This window comes from Protopterus annectens, chromosome 1.part0 (genome assembly GCF_019279795.1).
Source record: "Protopterus annectens isolate FY-2018-M chromosome 1.part0, PAN1.0, whole genome shotgun sequence".
Taxonomy (NCBI): Eukaryota; Metazoa; Chordata; order Ceratodontiformes; family Protopteridae; genus Protopterus; species Protopterus annectens.
The window spans coordinates 1,333,913,071-1,333,938,196 of record NC_056725.1 but is presented as its reverse complement, the minus strand read 5'-3'; the positions used below and the strand labels follow the sequence as shown (position 1 = coordinate 1,333,938,196).

The window sequence follows — 25,126 nt, the reverse complement described above, 5'->3', positions numbered from 1 at the left end:
TTAATTTTTCAGCAATTTTTTTGAGCCATGAGCTGCTGATGAGCCTGATCCTGTAATCCAGGGTTTGATTCCTTCTGCCTCCATCTGTCTACTGTGTGACAGTGACCAAATTACTTAAACAGTGTCCTGGGTCACCCCTGTAAAGAGATCTGTGCCTACCGCATTTACTAGTTTAATAAATGAATAAAATAAAACGGATATAAACAGTCTGCATCTGTGAAAGAGACCAGTCACTGCACTGGCCACTACTCAAGTCACCATCACTGCAGATATAATGCAAGTCTGAAGCTTGTTACTTTGCCTCCATGAGGTGTCAAGGCTTAAGTGCTGCCACTTAAGGCAATACTTCACACTGCACTCCACAGCCAGGAATATGAACTTCCATGATCGGACCAAGTTTTGATTTCATAACTAAAGGAAACTTGGAAGCCTTCAGATATTATAGGAATGGAAAATGGCAACCTTCTCAAAAACAAATACTACAGATGGGAAATGTGGTAGCAGGAAAACAGCTGGTATATGCAGAAGCTGAGCAAGTCCTCTAATATTGCATGCACCAATGGGAGACGAGGCCTCCGAGACGTACAAGCCAACAGGAAAGGGAATCAGAGAAAATGCAGAAACTCAAAGTCAAAGATACCAGAAAATGAAAACATAACAGAAGTCTTTCAAACTTAGATCTTTATTTTTAGCCCTTGTCAGAATTTCTATGACCAACAACTGCCCCTCTAGTATTGCAGTTACCTTTAAACTGTACCTTGCTTCTTCCCCTACCTGTATCACGAAGGTCATCTGCTTTTGTTCTTGCCATCCTAGCCTTTGTATTATCACCAGCGTGTGGGTCATCTTCATTGGTGAACAACATGATCCTCTTGTGGCTCAGCTTAAGTTTGACATCACTAAACAAATTAGAGCAGACCCAGAGTGCTTCACCCAAAGAAAAGTCTAAACTATGGCCAATGGTCTCGCGGAAGCATTCATGTCCTCGTTCTCCTTTAAACGTATCCAGTTCCAATACACGCTTAGCACCTGCAAAAATCAAAAATAGAAAAATAAACTTGCAAAACAGTAGAAGGCACACAGCAGTATATTTGCATTTAAATAAAAAAATGATGGCAAAAATGTCTGTCACCAATGTTTTTCTCACTGTCCTGCAGTTGTAGGTGAACTGGCCTGCCTAGGTTTGTCTTAAAAATCTTGCAGCTATCAAAGTATCCAAGAACTGACCTCCTATATTAATTAAAAGACCTGTAATAGTGAGTCCCACAGTTGCAGAAAAACGAAGTGGGACTGTGTAAATAAATTTATGAAGCTTACTGAAAACCCATTAAAAGAATAACCCCTCTGTCTCCCAAAGGATAGGCTGTGCACTCCCCACCCCTACTAATACATACGGATTCTGAGATGGCTGTATTTCAGAGTAAGGGAAATATTTCAATGTACTGCACCCTCAGACCAAGCATACTGGGTTGAATTCCAAACCGTAAATCCAACAAGGTGGAAGGAGCTGGAGGGCATCTAAAAGGCCAAAAGATTAGAAGACTGACTCATGCAGTAGAAGTACAAAACAAAGCCTGGCTCTTAAGCTTATGGTTGCGGCAATAATGTTGTCTGAAGGTCTGAACCAAGAACCAATAGCTACTGCACAGATGTCTGCTATCTAGACATTTACATTTTTAAAGCATGTACTAGAAGTAACCAAGCCATTAGGAGTGTTCGCTGATTAAAACCTTTTCAAAGTTATTTACTAACAGATGGCAAAACATAATGAAAGTGGCAGTCTACATAGAGAGGATTAACTATTACTTGCCAGCCCATTTCTTTCTGGTGCAAAGCAGATAAAGTTATGTTCTTACCATAACATTCTATGAGTTGTTCATCTCGCCTTTGTTCTTTACACGTGGGTTCTGAGCTGATCCATTGGCACCGAGTCGGCCGCTTACCAAGCTCAAGATCTTTGAGTAGCGAGGCAAAGTCCCTATCCCATGATGCTCTCCTACCAACCCCAAATCTAGTTTGCTGAACCAGCAAGAAAAAAAACACACTAAGCAACCAATTACAAACAAACAATGTACATAGTACATAACTATTCACAATAGCTAAGCAATAATCTGACTGGAAAGAAGGACACTAGCAAGACCAACCAGACCACCAGTCATACCTGTTCTTCCATAACCTGGAGGGGGAAGGTGGGAGGGAGTGTAAGAACAAAGGCGAGATGAACAACTCACATGGAAGGTTATGGTAAGAACATAACTTCTTTATGTGAAGTTTTTCAATCTCGCCATTCGTTCTTTACACGTGGGCAGCATCCCAAGCACCCTAATCCTGGGCAGCTCACGGGAGTATAGTGGAACCAAAGGAAGCTCTGTCCCTAGAGGCCCTGTCCACTTTGTAATGAGTGATAAATGTATGAGGTTTGGACCAAGTAACAGCTGCACAAATGGTGTCCAAAGGTAGACGGGCTGCGTGGGCTAAAGATGTAGAAACGGCCCTGGTAGAATGAGCTTTTACCTCTCGTTCTAAAGGTTGTTTAGCCAACAATCAGAAATCCATTTGGACAATGTAACTTTGGATACCGACAAACCTTTCTTATTGTCTGCATAGGAAACGAATAGTTGATCAGATCTAAATTCTTTTGCTCTGTCCAAGTAAAACCTCAATTGTCTGTGAACATCAAGCTTATGTAACATGTACTCCATTCTATTAGAATGATGTCTGAAAAAAGTAGGAAGGTCAATAGACTGGTTCAAATTTGCCTCTGAGCAGACCTTAGGAAGAAAGGTTGGATTTGTTCTTAAAGACACTCTGTCAGGGTAAAAGACTAGATATGGAGGCCTGATAGAAAGTGCTTGTAGTTCAGAAACTCTACGAGCCGAAGTAATAGCCACTAGGAAAATTGTCTTCCAAGAAAGGAACTTCAAAGGACAAGATGATGTAGGCTCAAAAGGTGGAAGAATGAGTTGAGATAGCACCAAATTCAGATTCCAGGGAGTAACAGGATGTCTGACAGGTGGCCTACGGTGAGGAGTCCCTTTCAAAAAGGCTTTACATAAACTGTGGAACATAATGTTTGAACCACTGCATCCCACATGGAAGTTAGATATGGCAGCAAATTGAACCCTTATCGTAGAAGCTGCAGCACCATCGTGAAAGAGCGAAATCAAGAATTCCAGAATACTATGAATAGGGGCAACATAGGGATCAATACCATGCTGAGAAGCCCAATGAACAAATAGCCTCCATTTGCTATTATAAAGTTTCCTGATGGAGACTTTGTGAGAGGAAACTAAAATATGTTGAACCACTGGAAACAAATCATGTGACCTGGCTAGGTTGGGAAGTGAAGCAGTCAAGCTGTCAGTTTGAAGGAGACAAGAGAGGGATGAAGACCTGAAGGAGTCAGAAGGTCTGGCACTGGGTCCAGAACCCAAGGTTCTTCCACTTGGTATTGCTGTAGGACGGGAACCATATCTGCCGAGGCCAAAACGGGGCTATTAGAATAACAGTCCTTCCCAAGCTTTTGGCTTTCTGTAAGAATCTGGGAAGCAGAGAAATTGGAAGGAAGGCATAAAGGAGACCTGAGGGCCAATCGTGTACAAGTGAGTCCCTTGGGCTGTCTGACAGCGGGGGGTACAGGGCAAAGTAGCTTCTGCATTTGGTATTCATCGGGGATGCAAAAAGGTCGCAGCAAGGCTGGCCCCATCTGCGGAATATCCTGCCACTCGTTGAGGGACCACTCATGAGGCAACAGAATGGCTCTGCTCAGTTTGTCTGCTATCACGTTGGATGACCCGGGTATATGCGTTGCAATCAGAAAGCACCCGGTAGATACAGCCCACTGCCAAAGTCTCAGGGCCTCTCGGCATAAGGGGTAAGACTTGGTTCCCCCTTGCTTGTTGATGTACTAGACTACTGACATGTTGTCTGTCTGTATTGCAATCATCTCTCGAGGTAGAGTGTCATGAAAAGTGTTGCAATGCTAGAAACACTGCTCTCAACTCTAGGTAGAGAGTCGTGAAAAGTGTTGCAATGCTAGAAACACTGCTCTCAACTCTAGGACATTGATGTGCAAATGAGATTCCATGCCTGACCAAGTGCTTTGGACAGTTCTTCCCTGAAACCACCCCCCACCCTATCAGGGAAGCATCCGTGGTCACTGTGGCTGTGGGAGAGGGAAGTACAAATGGGTGATCTACAGTAACTTGGTGGCTTTTCAACCACCAAAGAAGGTCCTTTTTGCAAGCATCTGTCAGAAGAATCTTGTGTGACATTGGAAGCTGTTGATAAGACCACTGTGTGAATAGTAGCCATTGGAGTATCCTCAATGTGCATTCGTCCCAGTGGAACCGCTATGTATGTAGCTGCCATGGTGCCTAAAAGCTTCAGAACCTGGAATGCCGGAACTCTCCTTTCCATTAACAAGTGGGACACCTGACTTTGCAAAGATATTACTCTTTCTTGAAGCAATCTAACCATGGAGGTGGTGGAGTCTAGATCTGCTCCTATAAAAGGAAATATGCTGCGATGGCAATAAAGCAGATTTTTTTGAAATTTAAAGTTATGCCCAACCTGGAACACAGGTTGATCGTATAATCTCTGGCGCGAATTAGTTGATGCCTGGTGGTGGCGGTGAGGAGTCAGTTGTCCAGATATGGAAACACCCGGAATCCTAAACGTCTCAGGTGAACAGTGACCACTACCATACATTTGGTGAACATTCTGGGGGCTAAAGTGAAACCAAAGGGCAGAGCTCGGAATTGACTGGCCCCCAGCCGGAAACGCAAGTGATCTCTGGATGGCCTGGCCATTATGATGTGGTAGCACTCATCCTTGAGATCTATAGAGCACACCGATCGCCCGTTTTGAGAAACGGAATTCTCAATTGAAGCGTGACCATCCGGAACTTTTCCGTTTTGACAAAGGTATTTAGTTTGCCGAGGTCTAAGTTGGGCCTCCAGTCCCCTGTTTTCTTTGAAACTAAAAAGAACCTGCAGTAAGTTCCAGATCCTATCTGGTCTGATGGGACTGGCTGGATGACTCTTTCTAGCAGCCTTTGAATTTCTATGGTTGCTAGATTCCGCAGACTGGGTGGAACATCTGGGATTCTTGTATGAATAGAAGGGGATTTTGAAAAGGGAATGATGTAACCTCTGGTAATTATGCTTTTTACCCAAGAATCTGATGCAATTCCTAGCCAGGCATCTGGGTATAAAGCTAAGAGACCCCAGACTGCCTCCAGAGCAGAATGGTCTGGCCTCCTCTCAGGTGCACTGATAGGGCTTGCCAAGGAACTGCTCCGTTACCCTGGTTCTGCGGACCCACTCTGCTGCCTGAGCGGCATCTACCATTATACCCCCCCCCCTCTGCCCCTGGAGGGAGGGTTCACCAAGTGTGCTCTGAAAAGCTCCTTGGGACTTTCGGAACCAGATTTTTCCACCTTTCTGCCCTTTGGGGTATGGTCTAGTGGGGATGGTAAAACAGACTCCTACGGCAGATAGTAGGTGTGAGCAGGAAAAAAAGACTAAGTGTCTCCTTGACTTTAGGCCCAAAGAAGGAAGAGCCATCAAATGGGGTATTAAAGGAAGACTTGAAGGCTTCCGCAAAGGCGCATAAGCTCTTCCGGGACTGGCTCCGCAGAGCTATTGCTGAACCTGCTGCCCGGCTCGATCCATTGGCTGCTTAAGAAATGAGCTGCATGGACCCGTTCACAATAGAATTAAGGGTGTTAAGCTGTGCACGTTTTCTGAAAAAGCATCATCTGTTTTGCCCTGTAGAGCATCTCCAAGTTCTTTGAGGAGATCTCGTTGAAGATGGGTAAAGTGGGTCAAATAGTCGAGCGATCTTATTGGAAATGTCGCAGTACTAAAGAGGCATTTCCCATATCTGTCCATAGTCCTAGAGTCTTTATTAGGAGAATGAACAGAAGAGGTTTCTGACATCTCTTTCTTGGTGGCCGCCGCCACCACCATGGCATCAACGGGAACTCCCTTTGTAAGAAAAGACCTGTCTTGAGGGGAGGTGATAAATTTGTTGGGCCTCCGAGGGACCGGTTCCATGGAATCAGGAGACTCCCACGCCCTTCGAGCGACCAAGTCCATTAATTCGTCAAAGGGCGGAGTAACCCAGGAGGTGGAAGGTTGAGACCCAAAGGCCTTCAGGAGCACCGACTCATCATCAGTAGGGGTAAGGGACTGCCAGTCACCCCTCTGCCTTAATATTTCCAAGATGCCTGCAAATGAGACATCCTCAGAGGAGGACCATGGGGACCCTTCCGATTCCAATAAGTCGGTGTCTGATGTTAAGGATTCCTGAGGGGAATCTAAATGCCTCCTCTTGCACAGTCTTTTTCTGAGGACTTCCTCAGTGGGGGAGTCTGGTGAAGTCTCAGTCAAGCAGGGGTCACCCAATGGGGTTACCTGAGGCTCTGGGTCTCAATGCTTGGCAGGGACTTGTGGTGTTGGGACAGAAAGCGCCCCTTTAGGGGAGGAAGAGGAAAGATCCGGAGAGGTAAGGTCTTAGCAGACATGACCCTCCTCATGGCATCGAAGGCACTGGTTTCCCAACCCAAGGAATCCGCCAGTTCCGAAGGAGACTGCAACCTCCCAGGGGCAGAGACCACGGGCTCCGAACCAAAGGACGGAACAGAGCTCATCTGCGCCAAAGCCCTGAGAGGGAGAGTCGGAACCGAAGTGTCTGTTTGACTCTCACCACCCCCGCCAGAACCAGCGAGAGAGTGTCAGCTCAGACACTCTTTGATCGGAACCGAAAAAGTCAAGGGTGACGGGGCCGAGGGCACTGGAACAGGCCTCTGCTCAGAGGGTTCCACCACTATCAGATCTTCTTTCCGGCTCCAAAGGCTGAACTGGCGGAGGAGCAGAAATCGTGGTGGGGGGTCGTAGACTTCGAAGCCAACTGGGTCGAAGCTGAAAGCAATTTGCCCAGGGCCGGGTTCACCAAAAGTCTCTACACCACACGGTCCACATCGATGTCGGAAAGGGTAGTGGAAGAACAGGTCGAAGGAGCCGAAGAAGCCACCAAAGTAAGGATCGGGGACTTAAATTTCTGACACCGGCTCCAACACAATGATATGGCTCAGAGATAAGATTTCGGTGCACGGCTCCGAAGGCTGTGGAGCCGGCAACCGAGTCTTCCCAGAGGTGCTCTGAACAGAAGACTTGTGCTCTGATGAACCTTAGAAGACTTAGACCCCTTCGAGGACTTAGAGGTCTGGTCAGTCTTGCCTAATGCGTCTTGAAAATATGGCTTCAACAGCCCTCTATCGACCAATTTTCTTTGCCTCTCTATAAAACCCTGCCACTGAAGGAATGGCAGATAGAGCAATCTTCTTGCAAATGTAGTGGACTCAAGCAGTACACACAAGAAAAGTGGTTATCGGTGATGGACGTCATCTGTCCACAGTCACACCTTTTAAATCCAGATTTTTGTTTCTCAGACATTTTAAACAGAAATTACACACAAATATCAGATCCCTGATAAGAATATCAAAAAAGTCAAAACCACAGAACTCCTTAGAAAGTTCAGACCTCTGAACTGCAATGACTATGAGAATAATGTGACACAAACAATAATTCTATGGAAAATAAGGAGATAGGGAATTAAAATTTGACAGAGCCCTGTCAAGTAAATGTAACTCAAGAAAGGCTAAAGGCCTAGGAGCAACCGCTCTGAATTAGAAGACAAAAATATAATATCCAGTTAAATCACTGAACAACAATTAAAAGAAATATGAGAAGTCTCACAAATATCAGATCCCTGATAGTCTAATAAGTAGTTTTAAATTCTTTTAAGAATAAAAAATAAGGTTACTGGCCCAAGCTTCCTCCAAAGATCATGCGATCTGTTGCAGCGGCAAACTACATCTGGGGTTGGTAGGTGAGCATCAAGGGATAGGGACTGTGCCTCGAGCCACTCAAAGATCTTGAGCTTGGAAAGCGGCTGACTTGGAGCCGATGGATCGGCTCTGAACCCACGTGTAAAGAACATCAATTGTTTGGTCTTCCTGAGCTCATGCATCTGCTTCAGGCAAAATTTGAGTTTCTTGAGTGCATCTACATTTCTTCTGCCTTGATGAAGAAATAAGACAAATAAATGGAACGTTTCAGGTTTTCCAGAGGACAGTACTTACTATAGCACAATATCTGTCTTCTTTAAACTTTCACGACTCATGCTCTGCTTGGTGGACATAATTTTACCAGGCTACTCTTGTATCGCCTCTTCACAAAACATGCCTCCACCCTCCATTACCCATTTCGGACCACTTTACACATATAAAGTAACAGAGCTGTCCAATGAAAGATCAAGGGATGGAGGGATGGGTGGTTATAAAAATGTGTCTGCTCCAGAGATTCAGTTTTCGTTAATGTGCAGGACAGAGTTCCTAGCCAATCCACCTGGATAGGCTGGCCTAGAGAAACATCACTTGATCACTGCCACACAAAGGAAGATAAGGACATGGAAGCAACTTCCAGTTTGTCTGCAAAGGTGTTCAGTAACGATCTTATTCCTGCAGCAGAGATGCCATTCGAACAATCTGCTGCTGAAGCTGCACCAGGCTTAAGCAAAGAAGCCTTCAGTGCAGCTGGTAGCTCCCTTCCATACTTGTGATACAGAAAATAAATGCAGTCTGAAAATCCTGTGGCACAGACATAAGTTAGTGACCCAAGTTTCTGAGAACTGAAGGAAATGAAGACCTTATCTTTCCTAAATGCTTTGGTTCTGTCTACATAATACCTTAGTTGCTTATGGGCATCAATAAAGTGACACAGATATTCACCCCAGTTAGAAAAAAAAAATCTCTTCAGAAAAAAGAAGCTTGGTGAAGTGACTCAGATTTGATTCACTAGCTATGTTTTGGCATAAAGGAAAGATTGCTGCAAAAAAAGAACTCCTCTCTGTGAAACAGCAACTCTGAGAATGTCCTAACTGAAGTCACAGCAAGCAGCATTTTTTTAAAGTAAGGATCTCAGTTTTATGGATGCTGACATTCAAGTAAGGGAACCATCAGCTTCTCCAGCACATAGTACAAGTCCCAGTGAGGGAAAAGGCTCCTTTAAGAAAGGTTTTGTACACTTTAAGGAAAGCCATAAAAGTTGAATCCTGCCCAGCAAGTTACATAGCTGTAGTCAAATCTAGCTTATGTGATGAACAGTTAAGGCTCAAGTAAACAATTTCCAACAAATATGGGCAACTAGGCTGAAAAGGGAACCAGGATGTAATGTATAGCGGGTATTGAAAAACATTGCCAGTTGTCCCAATATGGCTTCTGCATGGAAGATTTCTGGGACCTTTCTGGGAAATAAATACCCACCACTCTACACAAAAAGCCCTGGTCCCATACAATGAAAAAAGTAGTCATGCCATTAACTTTGGAGCTTGAAGACTTGGATACTCCCACAACCCAATCTGGGCAAAAACAGGACTATGACAATCAATTTGTCTCTGAGAAGCTCAGTCTTCTATCATCAGAGGAAATGGCAGGGAAGCACAAACTCCAAAGGCCAGACCTACATTAATGGCCCTGCTTTGACCACTGGACAGAGAAATCAGTGAAAAAATGCAGTCATCATGCACTGTTCACAGAGGCAAACAGGTTGCAGATCAAGGAGCCCCATTTCAGTAATGCTTTGGTACTGACTGGACTAAGTGATCATTCATGGAATGATCATGACATAACAGGAGAGCTTGTCAATCAGAGTTGATCATCCTGGAATATGCATAGCAACTGATACTGCCCATAACCTCTCAACTAACGGGGCAGGTCTTCGTACCACCATGTCTGCTGGCAAAGTAGACTACAGACACATTATCTAAATGAACTGCCAGCAATCCCAAAGAAATAGGGTCTTGTTATCAGCCCTGCAAACTTGGAAAGATTGCTCTTTACCTCCAATAGGAGAGGGAGTCTTAGGAATTGTGTCCAACTCTTCTACAAGCTGAACTAAGTTTGCCCTGGATAAGTCCTTAAAGATAGCCTCATTTGGTGGTGGGGTGGTACCATTAAGCTTGACAGAAGATGACATATGTGGAAATATTTAACCAAGGATCAAGAAATGGGGGATGGGATGCAACTGGAATTAGGTGGCAAGGACCAGGTCAAGGATATCAGAATTTTTACTTGATAGTCTTAGGGTTTGATTCAGCACACTGGAATTAAAGTATAGGAAATGCTAAGCATATCCAGTTTTAAGTGTGCCAATCAAAGGTTGAGTAGTTGAAGTCCTATTAACACCTTGCTGATGTTAAGGCAATTTCCATGAAATGCAGGGGACACTGATGGGGAGCTGTAACAATTAAGTAAATACCTCGATTTGCCAAGGGGGATTTGGCTCTCTAGGAGCTCTGTTAGAGTTATAGGTAATCTGATGTGAGGTGATGGAGTTTTTGACAAACAGATACCATCTCTGCATTTACCAGAGGACTTGAAGGTGTATGGGCACCAAGTCCAAGTACTCTTGTTACATTGACATTACGTCTCAGAAGCTACACAAATATGACTGTTTCAGCTTCAGAAGGGCCTCTTGTTTTGGCATCCTTCGATTAAGACTCCGCATTGTGAAGTACCACCTTGATGTCCTACTCTGAATTCGTATTTGCTATGCTGAAAAGTCCATCATGGGTACTTTGTATAAAAATGCACTATGGGGCAGCAAAACCTTTAGCCAATATGCAGACGCCCTGGTATAAGGAGCGTTAGCTATCCCTAGCAAAATAGGAAGCCTTAGCTGCCATCTCATCCAAGGCCAACACATACCGGGATTCCCTAAGAATGACACCAACTACTTAGCCAACTGACAAAGCTAATTATCTTTTCTTGGTGTCTAAGCCTCATTCCAGATGAAAGCCAAATGCTACTCAAAAGCAGTACTGTTCCCACCTCTTAAAACACACACACACAGTTTCATTAGGTTTCCCTGTATGTCTGTCTGGGTGGAGTACTTCAGATTACTTACTCTCACATTGGTCACCACTGTCTGTTTTACAGGACATTGACGCACTTGAGATGTCATGCATCTGGGCACCAGACAAGCAGATTACAGTCACATTGAATTTGCCCACTTTGCTGAGTGTGCAGCCTGTATGCCCAACTGCAGAATAACTTCTGACTACAACACTTTCCTGTGTGAAGCAGACTTAGTTGGCCTTATAGCCTTAAGCTTGTTAGTTGGCCTTACGGGCTTAGGCCTGCTTTCCTGGTGGCTCTTTGGTAGACTATACAGATTTGCATCAAGTGTGAGTGGAGATACTGTAGGTGTTGCTAGTGTCCTAGAAGCAAGTATCTTTTAGAGCTAAAATTTTTCTTTACAGCTTCAGCACACAAAATCGCCAGGTAGTGTGCGTTACGACTGACAAGCAACTTAACAGTGGGCTGGTTGAAGAAGTTTGGCCTACGCATTTCTTAAATATTTACCTCACTTACAGGTTGTATTAGCAATTGATAGACACCCTGAGCAGTTGGTAAGCATAAGGTAGTTGCTTCACTGCTCAGAATAACTAATGCTATCAAATAGGCCACAGAGGGGGATAACAGCAGACTGCTGAGCCAGATTACTAGTAGGCGGAAGATTACAGATGGTCAAAGTACTCAGGAGTTGGGGAGACCACAAGAGGATATCCCAAAGTTTTATGGGTGAAATACCCAAGGACATAATCTGAGATTAGGAGAGATGGTAGCCAATACAGCAATACTTACTGAAAAGACAGAATTAGGCTATATTGTACAAAGTACTGAATTTCACACAACTAATTTGTAGCATTACAACTCCTCGTAATATATGGGTCACTTGCTCCTAATGCTACAAGGGTCACCTAAAACACTGCAGACCAGTTGCAGCCAAGCTCTTAAGTGCTGTAGGCTTAGTTTATGCACCAAGCACCAACACTGAACTGCTAATCCCACAGAGCTAAAATTATATTTTAGGGTTAAAAAAGCTAGGTGCTGCACATCTAGGTTTATTTATCACAGAATGGCCACCAATCATTTTCCTAGATACAGATGGTGTAAAACTAACCATCTACACATGTATACTGTGTATGCATGTGTTTATTATAAACACACACACAGTAAATAAATAAACCAATGTTCTGCAACAGATTGACATCAACTGGAATACAAAGGTTACACATGATTAAGCAATTTCCTCCATCCAGTTGAGGACTCTGTTGAAAAATGCTTATCAATATATGTGCAGTTTTACAATAAAAAAAATAGCCACCTGGGGTGTGTATAAAAGCAACCCTCCAACCAAAATCTTCTACCCAACTTGGAGTAATCATGACATCAACCTAAATCACCAATGGATAATTTCAAAAAAAAAAAAAAAACACATGAAAAAAACAGCAAATTAAGAACCACATGAAGAAATCTGCAGCCAGTGGAAATGCCTTAATTCAAGCCATTTAGATGAATCCCATTGTAATAGCTAATTTGGAATCTGGCTCCAAGTGAAATAATTTAATAGCTAACAAAGGTGCCATCCCTAGATATAACCACTATTAAAATCACAGCAAGGCTCCTGCTAGAGACTAACCAAACGGTGTCCTACCTCCTAGTCGAGTGGGGTAAAAGAAGAGAGTAAGGAGAGGACCCTACCAGTGAATATGAAATGGCCAACCAATCACTTATCCAGTCTGTCCAAAACATGCTCAGCTGATGAGGATTTAGAATGTGAAAGTGTACTGTAGTTGCAACCAGGACCTGTAAAGGCTTTCACTCTGTTCAGCTACCTTAATATGCCCAATGCAGTCTGTAGTAGGAGGAACAAGTAAGCATTTCTCTAAGTAATCACACTATCTATGGCTGCAAAGGACGGTGGGACGGAGGAGTAGAAGATGAGGAAACTGGAAAGAAATAATCTAAGTAAACGTGTTACCTACTAGTGCACTGGAATACCAAACTCATCCAAGGGGATCAAAAGAGAAACTAACACCCACTAAGCCCAGTAGGATCAGCCAGGAAAAAAAGCAGGGTGGGGATTCAAGCAAGAGGCACACCAGGCCACCTAGGATGGGGGCAGGTGCTGTTAAGAGTTAACGGTTCAGGAAAGAAAACTGTAGGTACACCAAAAGGAGGACAGAAACAAACAAACACCTTCATCCTAGTAAGGCCAGACTGAAACCAATTTAGTGCCAAAATTCTAGAGTTTGTAGGATAGGTGGAAACTTGTGAACCTCAACTCCTAGAAGGGGTCCCATTAAGAAAAAGACAGGGCTCACTTACATCAGTACCTACAATGTCATAACCAGAAAGTCTCTGACCTTGAAACTATGCATCTAACCAACAGCTGAAGTCTTTGCTTTTGCTACCCCAAAAAGAGTGCCTTACCTCATTTGTCTAATGGAATAAGGAAGGGAGATACTAGGAAACAAAGTACAGTTGTGTAAGTAGGCACTGGGATCTGCAATTATAGCTATTGCTAAGAATGCAATACTCCCCAAACTCAATTACTGCCTACCTACTAATGTTTCACTCTTAATATAATACTCACAGACTACAAGCCATACAAAATAAGATATTTAGCTCTGCTTGTGAAATTGCATACATCCCATTGTGACCTCATAAAAAGTGTTAACTGGCTTTCCATAGGAGATAGGTCCCCTTTCCTCCTGAGGTGTCTGATGAAGTCTTGCCATATGGGCAAGACGAAAAGCGCTTCATTAAACTGAGAGAATTTGCTTTGGTGTTTCCAAGCTGTCATTTTGTTTTTCGCTAGTTTGTCTTACTTTGGTTCCTGTCTACTGAGACATGGGCACTGCCCTTCTCTTAAATCCAAACACTCGGTGAACATAGTTACCCACTAAAAAACAGTACTGATGATGGAATCCTTCTCATCCGCTCATAGTGCCAAAACAGTAGGTGAAAAAGCCTTCTCACTCTTAGGACCCCTTTACCTGGAGCTACCTTCCCAAAGGAATCAAAGCACTCTACTATAAAACCATTCAAAAAAATCCACTGCAAAAGAACCTTAGCAACTAAAGCGCATTTAAATGCTTTCATGCACTACACTAAGAGGCTCTTTCTGCGTGTCTATATATATATATATATATATATATATATATATATATATATATATATATATATATATGTATGTACAATACATAGTATAATTTTTCTGAAAACCGTTTTCTTTGATACAACAATTATGCAATGGTGGTACTGCTTTGTTTAATTTATTATGTCTTGCATTAACTTGTGTATTGCATGTTACCTCCCATTTCTGTATCTGCTTGATGAGCCCGGGTCATGGCTGAAAAGGGTCAAGATGACCAACCAACCCCCCCCCCCCTACCAAGTCAACAAACAAATAAATGATAGGGGTTGCTGGTGTTGGGCCCAAACTGTTCAGATGAACCACTGACTTTTCCTCATGTGAAGTCCAGCCAAAGGAATCATAAGAAATGTAGAGACCATGAAATCAAAGATCCTGAAGTATTCCCTGGCAGGTGACAGTATCTGTTTGGAAAATGTTACAAACTGCTCCTTGGAAGATTCCACTCTGTCCTGAGGCTGTATCCAGAAGACATATCAGAAACACTACCCTTATGACACTGAAAGAATTTACCTATGTTCGCCTGAAAACCCAAACACAGAAAAAGGTTTCTCACTGAAGCCAGTAATTCTTGACAACTTGTGATAGAATCTGCAAACATAAGGCTGTATATACAGCCTGGCACTTTTCACCAAACACTCTTGGGGCTGCTACCAACCCAAATGGTAAAGCAGAGTACTGATTTGGGAATTAGAACATGGTAAGTATTAGATACAGATAGTAGAAAACTGAAAGAAGGAATGAGAGGCAACAGACACTGTACAGTTAGCATTTTGAGTTTTGGGATTTTGATGTGAAGGTTTTGAAAGGAAAGGTCTAGGGCAGGTCCCCAACTTCCTTCTTTCTTTGACACAAACAATAACCCTTTCCTATATTTTATCCAGGGGAACAAATTTGATAAACTCCCGAGATAGTATTTGACCTAGGATAGAAGAAAACAAGGAAGTCTGATTTAATAGACACAAAGGAACTGCTTGAATAAGAGGGATGACTGTAGTGTAGTGGTTATTACATCTATCTTATACATGGATGGGAATCCCAGTGCCAGCTGTAGCCTTTTTGAATGATTATGAATCTCAGAATCCAAGTGTCTCAGGTTATCTGCTGCCATAAAATAAGTAAAGTCTAGACATTGGTAGAGTTTTACTGGAATGCCAGGATGGGGAGGGAATAACTGGGCATATAGTCTGTCATTCTGTCCCCCCCCTTTTTTAATAGATTGTCGGGAGTATCTTCCCTTTTTTTTTTTTTTAAACCTCCCTGGCACTTGCTTTCTGAAATTGTGCGTTTTCCTGTGCCTTGCTGGGATTATTTACACTGTATCTCGTAAAAGCAACCTGAACTAGAAGAAAAGTTTCTATTGTATTTTGGCATGGAGGGTTGGAAAATATGGATAAACCCACAAATTAACATTTCAGTTTCATCAAATATTTTAAGGACCTCAAAAGAAGAAGGGTCAAACAATACCTCTTTATACAGGGGGAGCATTAAGAACTCACTTTTGACATCCTTCAGTAAATTCTGTGAATGCACTAAGCACATTAGACGTTTTGGCCACTGAAATCACTAAGTAATAAAGAATTCCTAGATGCTTCACTCTCTGAATAAGGTAAATCAGTGACAAACTAAGACAAAAGAAGCCAGCAGAAATCTGAGTAATGCAAGCCTGATGATTCACTATCCTGAAGGCTAAGGTACAAGTATAACATTTCTTCCCAAACCTATAGCTTTGACATTTTTGTTGGAGGGAGTAGGGTAAAATACCATAAAAGAGAAAAGTCTGATCTAAGGTTTGAAAATAAGACATTTGTGAGCCTGGTGAATATATAAAATTTACCAGATTTTTTTGAGGGGCAGGTGTCTGTCAGGCAAACTGCAGGCAGCCAGGAAGGCCATCATCTAAAGGTTAGCAAAACAGGAGGAACAGCTGAAGGTTGAAAAAATCCACTTGTAGCCAATCATAATATTTTTGCAAAGACTCTGGAATTTTTTTTTGCTTCCACAGAAATGACTGCTCCATTCTGGCAATAGTATAAAAAATAGACAATTCTTCAGGAGGAAAATCTGAAGAAAAACTTTCTTCATTGTCAAATTCCCTAGTCTCTGGCGTAGGGACCTGACAAGCACAAGCTAATTCCTCTCCTTCAGATGCAGAATCAGAGAGACATGAAAATCATTCACAGGTAGTTTTAGCCTTATATTTTATGCTTGAATGACCCAGAGACAAGCAAGCAGAACAAGGATATGTTGCCCCTGTCCATGAGGGACACGAGTACTAAACAAGGGGTGATTTACAGTTTCCCATCTAGAAGACCAAATTACATTTGCATAGAGTAAGAGAAGTACTTTGCTTTATGTGATATGGAGGACGGTCCCACAGAAGGTTATTTGCGGTGATAAATAGTACATGTTGGAGGAATAGGCATGCATGTTAGATTACCTTGAGAAAGTGTTCATATCAATGTGCTTACAAATGTGTAACAGGTCCAACAATAAGCTCTGTTGAAGCTCTATGTGAAGCAGCAATAGTCTATTAGTATCCCGTACATACCAAAATGAGGACAAGGCTTTGAAGCAGGCTGCATACTTTATAAATTAGGCCCTTGATTGTTTTAGTGAGAAAGCATGGTTGTTATAGTTGTGACAAATGTATGGACAGGAACATACCGAAAGCAGCATTATATTCAATGATTGGCCGAATGAAAGCACAGTACAGTCGTACGATTACATTCCTGTACTTGGACTTCATACCTTTAGATATAAGCTATGCCTTTCAATAGTAGATTGGCCTAATGAAAGCAGAGTACAGGTATGATTACATCCCTATTCCTGGACTTCTTACCTTTAAATATAAGCTATGCCTTTTAATAGTGGATATGCGATGATCAAAGGACAGTTCATTGTCAACAAAGGTTCCTAGATCAACTTTCAGAGGTGTGCTGTCAGTGTGATAGTTACAACGGAAGTCATGCTTGCCAAGGGATACTCTACATGGGGGTGGGGGTTGGCATAATGGTTAAGGTGTTTACCAACATACACCCTATGAACCTAGAAGGCTCAAAAAAGTTGCAGGATACATTTGGGGTGCATGTCTAGGCTTACAAAGGCCTAGTATACACCTATAAACCTACATTTAGTGGCTATTACTTCTAGTCCATTGTTTTGACACCAGCTATTTGCTTGGCTCTGGGGAATCTTATGATGGCACCAAGTTTACAGTCATTCTCAGACTTGGTCAGTTATAAATCCTTAACAGCTGCTTTGACCTCCAAGAAGCAAACACCAAAGACAAGTCACCCGAGGAAGGAACCCCAGGATACACCACTAGTGACAGGTCTTTTGGAGGTGGTAGAGCTACCCACCCTAATTTACTGGGTTCTGTTTGTAAACTATGTTGCTATTCAATGAGATACTTTAATTACATACGATACCCAAATGTATGATGGTGTTTATTTGATGTTGACCGGGATAGCCCTACTGAGCTTGCACCCTTTTTCAAGGGAGGCCGAGGGAGAAAAGTTCCACAGTGCAATTAATTCACAGGACTTAAGTCAAATACAAGTAAATTACACTAAAATGTGTACAATAAAGTGTTGGATGCCTAGATATGCAAGGTGCACTGATTTGCTCTCATCCATTGTTTCAGTAACTTTCTCAAAAGATGGAGACCGGGTTAAGTACGAAAGATCTAGTTTTGACGAATCTGAACTGGCTTGGGTTGAGAGTTTGTAGGTCGCATATGTCCCTATTTATTCAATTTCATAATTTTCCACAGCCTTCTAGAGGAGACTGGTCAAGCTTATGGATCTACAATTACCCAGGTCCACTGATGTTCTACCTTTGTGCAAGAGGATGACTTCTGCTGTCCTCAATTCTTCTCGCACAAAGCTGGTTCGGCAGCAGAAACTTAACAGCCCCATAAGGGGGGTCTGGACAGTCATTAAGGCTGACCAGTAGGCAGTCTGGTATGTTATCTGGCTCCATGGAGGCAGTGATCTTGGCCTTGGTAGTGCCTTGAAGACTTGTTCTTGGGAGATTTTTTTTGGGGTGGGGGTGCAGATGCAGGTATGTGATTCAAGAATATAGGAGGGGAAAAGGTGCCGTTTGAGCTACATTTGTCTGCTAGTAGAGTGGCTATGTCCTTTGGATCAAATTATATTATACAATTTACTATTAGCTCTGAGCAGTGTTGGGCATTGTTTGAGGTTTATAACATAATTTGGAGTTATCCCTCATCTGGGTGGTAATTTTTACCTCATATCTGGCTTTGGTTGATTTGATCAAGGTCCGAGGTTCCCTGTTAAGTTACTAAGAGCATTTTTAGCATCTTGAGAGCTAAATTTATTTCTGCCTGCATTACCTTTATTGTTTTTTTATACAACCTGTTTATATTTTGGATTCAATCATAGAGGTTTATTCTTAAATTTGGTGTGGGACAGATGCATCGATGCAGTTAACATGTGCACAGCATTTGGCCATAAACTATTCCACATAAACAGTGGGGTTGTCAAGTTGGAAGGGTATTTTGAATTTCGCCAGGTCATTGTTCAGTTTTACAAGATTAGGCTTAGCATAATCTCTGAATATAAAAAAAAAAAAAAGGAAGATGCTGCCAGCTTCAGTTTTACAGTTAATGTGACTGATTTATGGCCCAATTTGACAAAGAAGAAAGTGAGAACTGGTAGGGAACAAAGTTGTCCCATATTTGCAAGGGCTAAGTCCAGATTTTATTGTCCCTCGCTGGGGTGTTGAGTAACTGGTCCAAAGAGCTTGCATTGATGAAATCCAGAAATATCTGGATATACATATTTGAGCATCAAAGTCCTAGTGAATAGCAGGGTAGCTGAAGTCTTGTAGGAGAATGGTGTTTGAATTAATGCATACAGAGTCCATAATAGTTAGGCATGAGATGTGGGTTGAGGGAGACATACAGGGGGTTCTACTGTTAGGCATGAGAGGATAAGATGTTCTATTAATAGAAAGTTGGATGTGGAGGCGTTCCAGGTCACTAGCTTGTCTCACAACTCTAGAAGTGAACATTTTTTTTTAATGGAGACGCCTCTTACTTTTACTACCATCATCAAATGCAAGGGCCTGAACATGTGGTAGGCAGTGAAACCCTGCACTGACGGAATGCTCTCACCATCTTAAGACAGGTCTCCTTGACTATGCATACATGTTTTCCAGGGTAAGGAGTGCTTGGAGGGAGTTAAGATTTTAAAGGCTCCTAGCACTGACCAGCAGAATTGTTATCTGTATTCTGTTTTGTTGTGTTGGAAGCTTCAGAAAACTGACATTGTGTAAAAAAGAACTATGGAAATGTACACAGATTTAGCCAATATACAAAAGCCTTAGGAGAAAGGTACAGGGCACCCTGGTAGGCAGTTATGACTGTACCACTTCCTCCCAGGCAGATACATATTGTATTCTTTTTGAATGACACCAAAAGAAGCTAAGCTAACTGCTGAGGTCAAGTCTTGTGTTTGGATTGTGGCATCATGCTCGGTGACTGCAAAATGCTGCTCAAGGCTAGGTTTGTATCATCGGACACATTCTGAGAACTCCATCATAGGTATTTCATATAGTTCAGGGAGGTATATATTTGTAAATATAGTGCAGGGGACTTGAGTGAAAGAGCAAATCTTGACACCTGATAGGCAATTGACTGTAACCCTCTCCTTGCACTGCCTGGTTTATGGTGCATCAGTGGGTCTCAGTATACAATTACCTACAACTAGGATATTGAACTGAATGGAGGTTTGCCTTATGGGCTTTTGAATGAATCAGCATGGCATTTACATGTATGTTTTGTGGCAGGTGCTGCCTATGCTGTGCGTTTGTGAGGTTGTTGAAGCTCCTCGTTTCTTAGGTTACACTTGGGCTTTTGTGGTTTAGACAAATTACTTTTAAGAGCCTCAACATATGTAGGGTCTATGTGTTTGGTTCAACATGTGTGCAACTGATTTAGTATGGTGTTGTCTGGTAGTAACAATCTGCTTGTAATTAGTAGTAGCTTTGTATGACAGCTTTGCCTCCAATAACATTACACAGCTACCTCTCTCACATACCATCAACTTGTTTAAGTAGTAGGTGGTTGTTGGTAAGCATGAGACAATTGTTACACTGTCTCAGCATGCTCATATCTACCTATAGATACCATTGTAAAGTGCAAATCCATGGTTCCAAATGCTTACTAATGTAGGCCAAAGGAGAAGCAGTGTCTATGAGCTTTGGAGTTCATTTACCAAAGTGTTGTCTAAAAGAACAATCCAAGTTAAACACAATGAGCAAAGGATGTGCAAACCAGAGAATTTTCGCACAATTGAGACAAGCATCTTATGTCATAGTTAACATACTAATTGGCGATGTAGAAAATTTGGTCTGAGTACTAGCACCAGGTAAGGCAGTAAATAATTAGTCTAGACTGGCTATGAGATCAGCTTAGGCACTCAGTGATGAACCACTGCTCAACTCTGCAGTTTATTCAGCTATACCTGGGAGGTGGAGTTCATCAAGATTCCTAAGACAGAATTTGAAAATGAAGTGTCTGCATTTGTTGAAGTACAGCTTTGAGCAGCAATGAATGAAGTGCTGTCACCCACTATGAAGCTGAATGAAAAAGAACTGATAACGTGACTGGAACTCCACACAAGGGCTACCCCTCAAACAGCAGCACATTTTTCCTTGCTACTGAATAACCACTGCTACTCTCAGCAGGTCTGCATCCATACTAGAAAACTAACAGAAAACTGTACTTGAAGTCTCTGAGAAAACACTTGTTAGCTAGATGGAGATATTATCTTGCAAATTAACAAGAGAACACTCAGTGTAACAAAATGGAAGCTAAACAGAACTAGCTGACAATTAAGAAATGACGTAGAATGTACGGACTCAAAGGCTTTAATAATCGTTTAACAAAGATCAGCCAATCCTCCTTGTCTACTAAGTGACAAAGGTGAAAAAGAAGGTCTAGCATGATGTTTTCTTTTCCTGGGAGACACCACAGAAGCAGAGTGCTCTGAATACAGGTCCTTCCCCTGGGAAGCAAACTCCTCAGAGTAACTTCACAACTGCCCCTCCTGAGATACTGATAAGAGTAGTTCTCCCTTGCCTGAAGAAGATAGCTGAACAGCCACAGAAGACATGCCCATCTCCTGGCCCTTAGCAGCTTTTCAAGCAGCAACACCAGAGAAATCAAAATAAACTAATGAGCAGTCTGGGGCATCAGATAGGACCAGATTAGAGTCCCTTATCAGCACTAAGTGCACAGGAAGCCAAAGTCAAGATAGAATTCTCCCATACAACTTTACTCCCTCCCAAGTCCACAAGAAGAGAAACTGAGGACTTACGACAGTGTCTCTTCCACAGAAAAAAAGTGTTTGACAAGTGGTTAGAGGAGCCTTAGTAAGCCAGTCAGTTTTGTCTCCTGACTAAAAATGAAAATTTAATGTAACGTTTCCTCACAAAAAAATTGAAGTAATCCCCAATGGGGTACTTATTTGCTCAGGCTTGAAGAAGTGTTTGCTGAATGAGCACTCTAAGCCAGCAGGGAAGACCACATTTTAAGTGCAAAAGGTTTGGCACCCTCACAATTGATTTTATACTGCTCACTGTTCAATGGTTAGAGTGCACTGAAAGTGCCCTAAAGCTTTGGAATAAGCCTCTGTTGAAAAAGGACCTGTGTCCAGTCGGAATTTCCCAGTAAACAAATGTTAAATAAACAAATAAATAATACATTAAATATGACTGGTTGTCCAATCCTTGGCAGGATATGACCCCATAAAGCTTAATGCAACAGTGATCTAAATGATGAACACCTGCCCGTCAACCAGGACATGCTAACCAGCCAATCCCTGAGGTTGCATGAAACTTACCCAATCAATAACGAATTACAAAAGAGAATAAATTAGCACCCGAAGAATTCTCCTAATCCTTCAGAAACTGCAGTCCTCATAGAAAATGTACAAAGAACATACCACAGGCCAGAATACCAGTGAAAATCAAAACCAAATAAGAAAACAACCATAATCTCTATACCATGAAAAGAGGATGGGCACTTTGCTGACAGCGAAGACAGAGTAAAAGACAAGTAAGCCAACTGCAGTTGGGTCAGGGAGTAAACTAACCCTGGCGATGAAGACCGCCATAATGACAAAGGAGAAATGTTACTGATTCTTCCAGGAGGGTAACACAAGCTACATTTAAATCTAGCTAGAGCAAAAACATGGTGCAAAGGGAGTTAGAACATATCCACTCACTTAAAAGACAAGGTGTAAGGGACGGGAGAGAGAAAAAAAAGTGCAACAAAAACAGTGACTGGGAGCTTGCCACTGTGGACTATAACTAAACAAACCTGGAGAAAAACACAAAATGTGTTACAGAAATGTAAGGTATAAATAAAAGATGAAAAGCATATTAAAGCATATGTGTGGAAAAGTGGATAGCCTGCCAGAACAGATCACAGCTCAAACTAAAAATGGGGCCATAAAGTCATGGATCAAACTGACTACTGTGCTCCACAGATGGAAGTGAAGAAATGTATATAATGTTATTGACCAATGAAATTACCCTTGCAACACTAGGTTAACTGGGTGGAACAGCATTCTTAAGGCAACTACCACAGTAAAGATTGGAGACGCTCCAATTATAATACCACTTCCTGCACGGATTCATCCTATGAAAGGTTCAAATTCTCTTGTTTAACTAGATTTACTAGTGGTGGAGTCAGCCTATTTAACTGCCAACTGCACTAAGATGGACAAAAGCAAAGTTTATTTGAAAGCATTATTTGGCCAGAGTATGCGCTTTGTAAACCACAGGTACAAAAGATAAAACACGGTCAGTGGAATTCCTGTAACTATGCTAGGCACACTTAAGCCAGTAGAGGCCAGCTCCGTCAACAGCAAAGAGGTCTACATTGCAAGGAAATAAACACACTAACAGGGAGAAAGCTAATGCTATGAGTGAGTTCACTGCACAAAAGCAATGGGAAGCTGGAGAGATCTCAGGCTGTGGGTGTAGGAAATTGTTAAAATCCTAGGCCACAGTCAACATATCTACCTTAGAAGTTGGATTACACTACTTTATCACCGCCAGTAAATCCTTAAAATAGCCTCCATATACATCATATCCTCAGGTGAGCAACACAGTTTTCTTTCAGTTTCCTTTATCCTTAATAACAATGTCTTTATGAATCAGTGCAAAAAATCTGTTACACCAAATGAATCATGTCTTTTTCACCAGAAGCATACCCAAAGGCAAGAGAACAATAATATCCTCTGTATACAATCCTATCAGCAAATGTTGCTGAACTCTCTTATCCCAAGTTCATGTAAACTGATATAATACACTAAAATGAACAGCACCATGGGATGCCTTAAAGGAGTTTCATGGTCATGACAGCAGCCTGACGTGCCTACAGCTGAAGCAGTAACAATATCAGCATAACACATTTACTGACATTCTGTCACTGTTCTGCTCTAACAGAATGAATACAAGGCAATACAACTGCTACGCAATGCTATACACCCAACAAGCTGTCACAAACCTGTAATACTACTGAAATGTCATGCTGTCAATATCTCTGTGGAAAATCATATTGGTATTTTGATTCCGCTTCAAAAATTCCATTCTAGCCTAATTCCATTCTAGCCATGCATGCAAACTGCAATAAAAAACAAACTTCTACAAATGCACTTCAGCAAAGATGTCCCATCTTGTACATTTGCTTCTCTACTGAATTGTACGTCATGTTTGCACCTAAGCCAGCAGCATAACTTTTTATTATGTTTCACCCAAACTGAAGCCCACACACAAAGACTTAAGAGTTCAACTCTGCCGTTGAAGCACGTGTTTTGTCTATTTGAATTGTCAGATATTTTTCCATTCAGTACTTTATCAACAGCAACAATATTAATGCAATTAATTAATAAAACATAAAAGAGCAAAAAATAGCTCTGAATGAGACTGCTGACAGAGTTGTTTAGAGAGGAATTCTGTATTTTCTATACTTGCACACAATAGAACGATAAAACAGAATGGTAAAATAAATTATTAAAGAAAACAGTTTCTACTGCTTGGCATCTATTTTTTCTCAAAATGAATCTTCATAGTGGCGTATGTAGTTAATGGTATTATGCTGGCTATGATTCAAGAATAAAGTTCTTCTTATACAAGTATTACATACATTCAGCCTTCGACAGAAAGTCATGCTCGCTCTTCTAGGTGCCTGGGTGCATGATTACATAAATATTTCTAAAGCAAAATTTAAGTTCATCTTTTATTTAACCAAATTTAACTGGCTGAACCAGGGGCTCTGCACACACACAGAAAACCTGCTGTAACCATTCATTACATTGAATTATATTGTGACAGCTGTATGTTCACTAGTGGTGTACTACCCACATCAAACAAATTTTACATTAAATAAAATGAGAAGTTATGTACCTACCATAACGTTCCATGTTAGTTGTCTTCTCTCGCCTTCTTTCTTGCTTGATGGGTTCGGACACTTGCTAAGCTCGAGAGTCACTTTTACCAGCTCGAGGCAGCCCCATATCCCATGATGCAAGGCGGTAAGTACCCAGATCTCGTTTGATGACAAAAGGGCAATAGCACCTAGCATAATAACTTCCCAAAGGAAGAAAGAAGGAGAGAAAAAACCTGAAGGATGGTAGAAGGACCATCTCTGTATGGTCTTCAGAAGTATAATTCCTTGTAGAGAAAGGTCTGTCCAGGCCTGGGGGAAGGAGGGAGGGTCGCAAGAAAGAAGGCGAGAGAAGACAACTAACATGGAACGTTATGGTAAGTACATAACTTCTCAATGTTAAGTTGTCAATCTCGCCTTCATTCTTGCTTGATGGGACAACGTCCTAGCACCTCTATCCTGGGTGGCTCAATGGAACAGACTCTTGAGAACTGTAGAGCCAAAACTGGCTCTGTCCCTGGAGGCCAAATCCAATTTGTAATGGGAAACAAATGTATGAGGAGTGGCCCAAGTGGCTGCTGCACAAATAGTGTCTAAAGGAAGTCTAGCTTGAAAGGCTGTGGAAGTAGCT

At 42.0% G+C, this 25,126-nt stretch overlaps 1 protein-coding gene across 4 annotated transcripts in view; it reads right to left on the bottom strand.

Annotated features, from left to right (window-relative positions):
• XRCC6 (X-ray repair cross complementing 6) overlaps positions 1 to 25,126 on the bottom strand; it is a 367,025-nt gene that overhangs the window by 156,339 nt on the left and 185,560 nt on the right. For all 4 annotated transcript variants that reach the window (XM_044066525.1, XM_044066544.1, XM_044066515.1 and 1 more), the window contains one exon: positions 775 to 1,029. In XM_044066525.1, the coding sequence (XP_043922460.1) occupies positions 775 to 1,029 (255 nt within the window). The remainder of the gene's footprint in view (positions 1 to 774; positions 1,030 to 25,126) is intronic.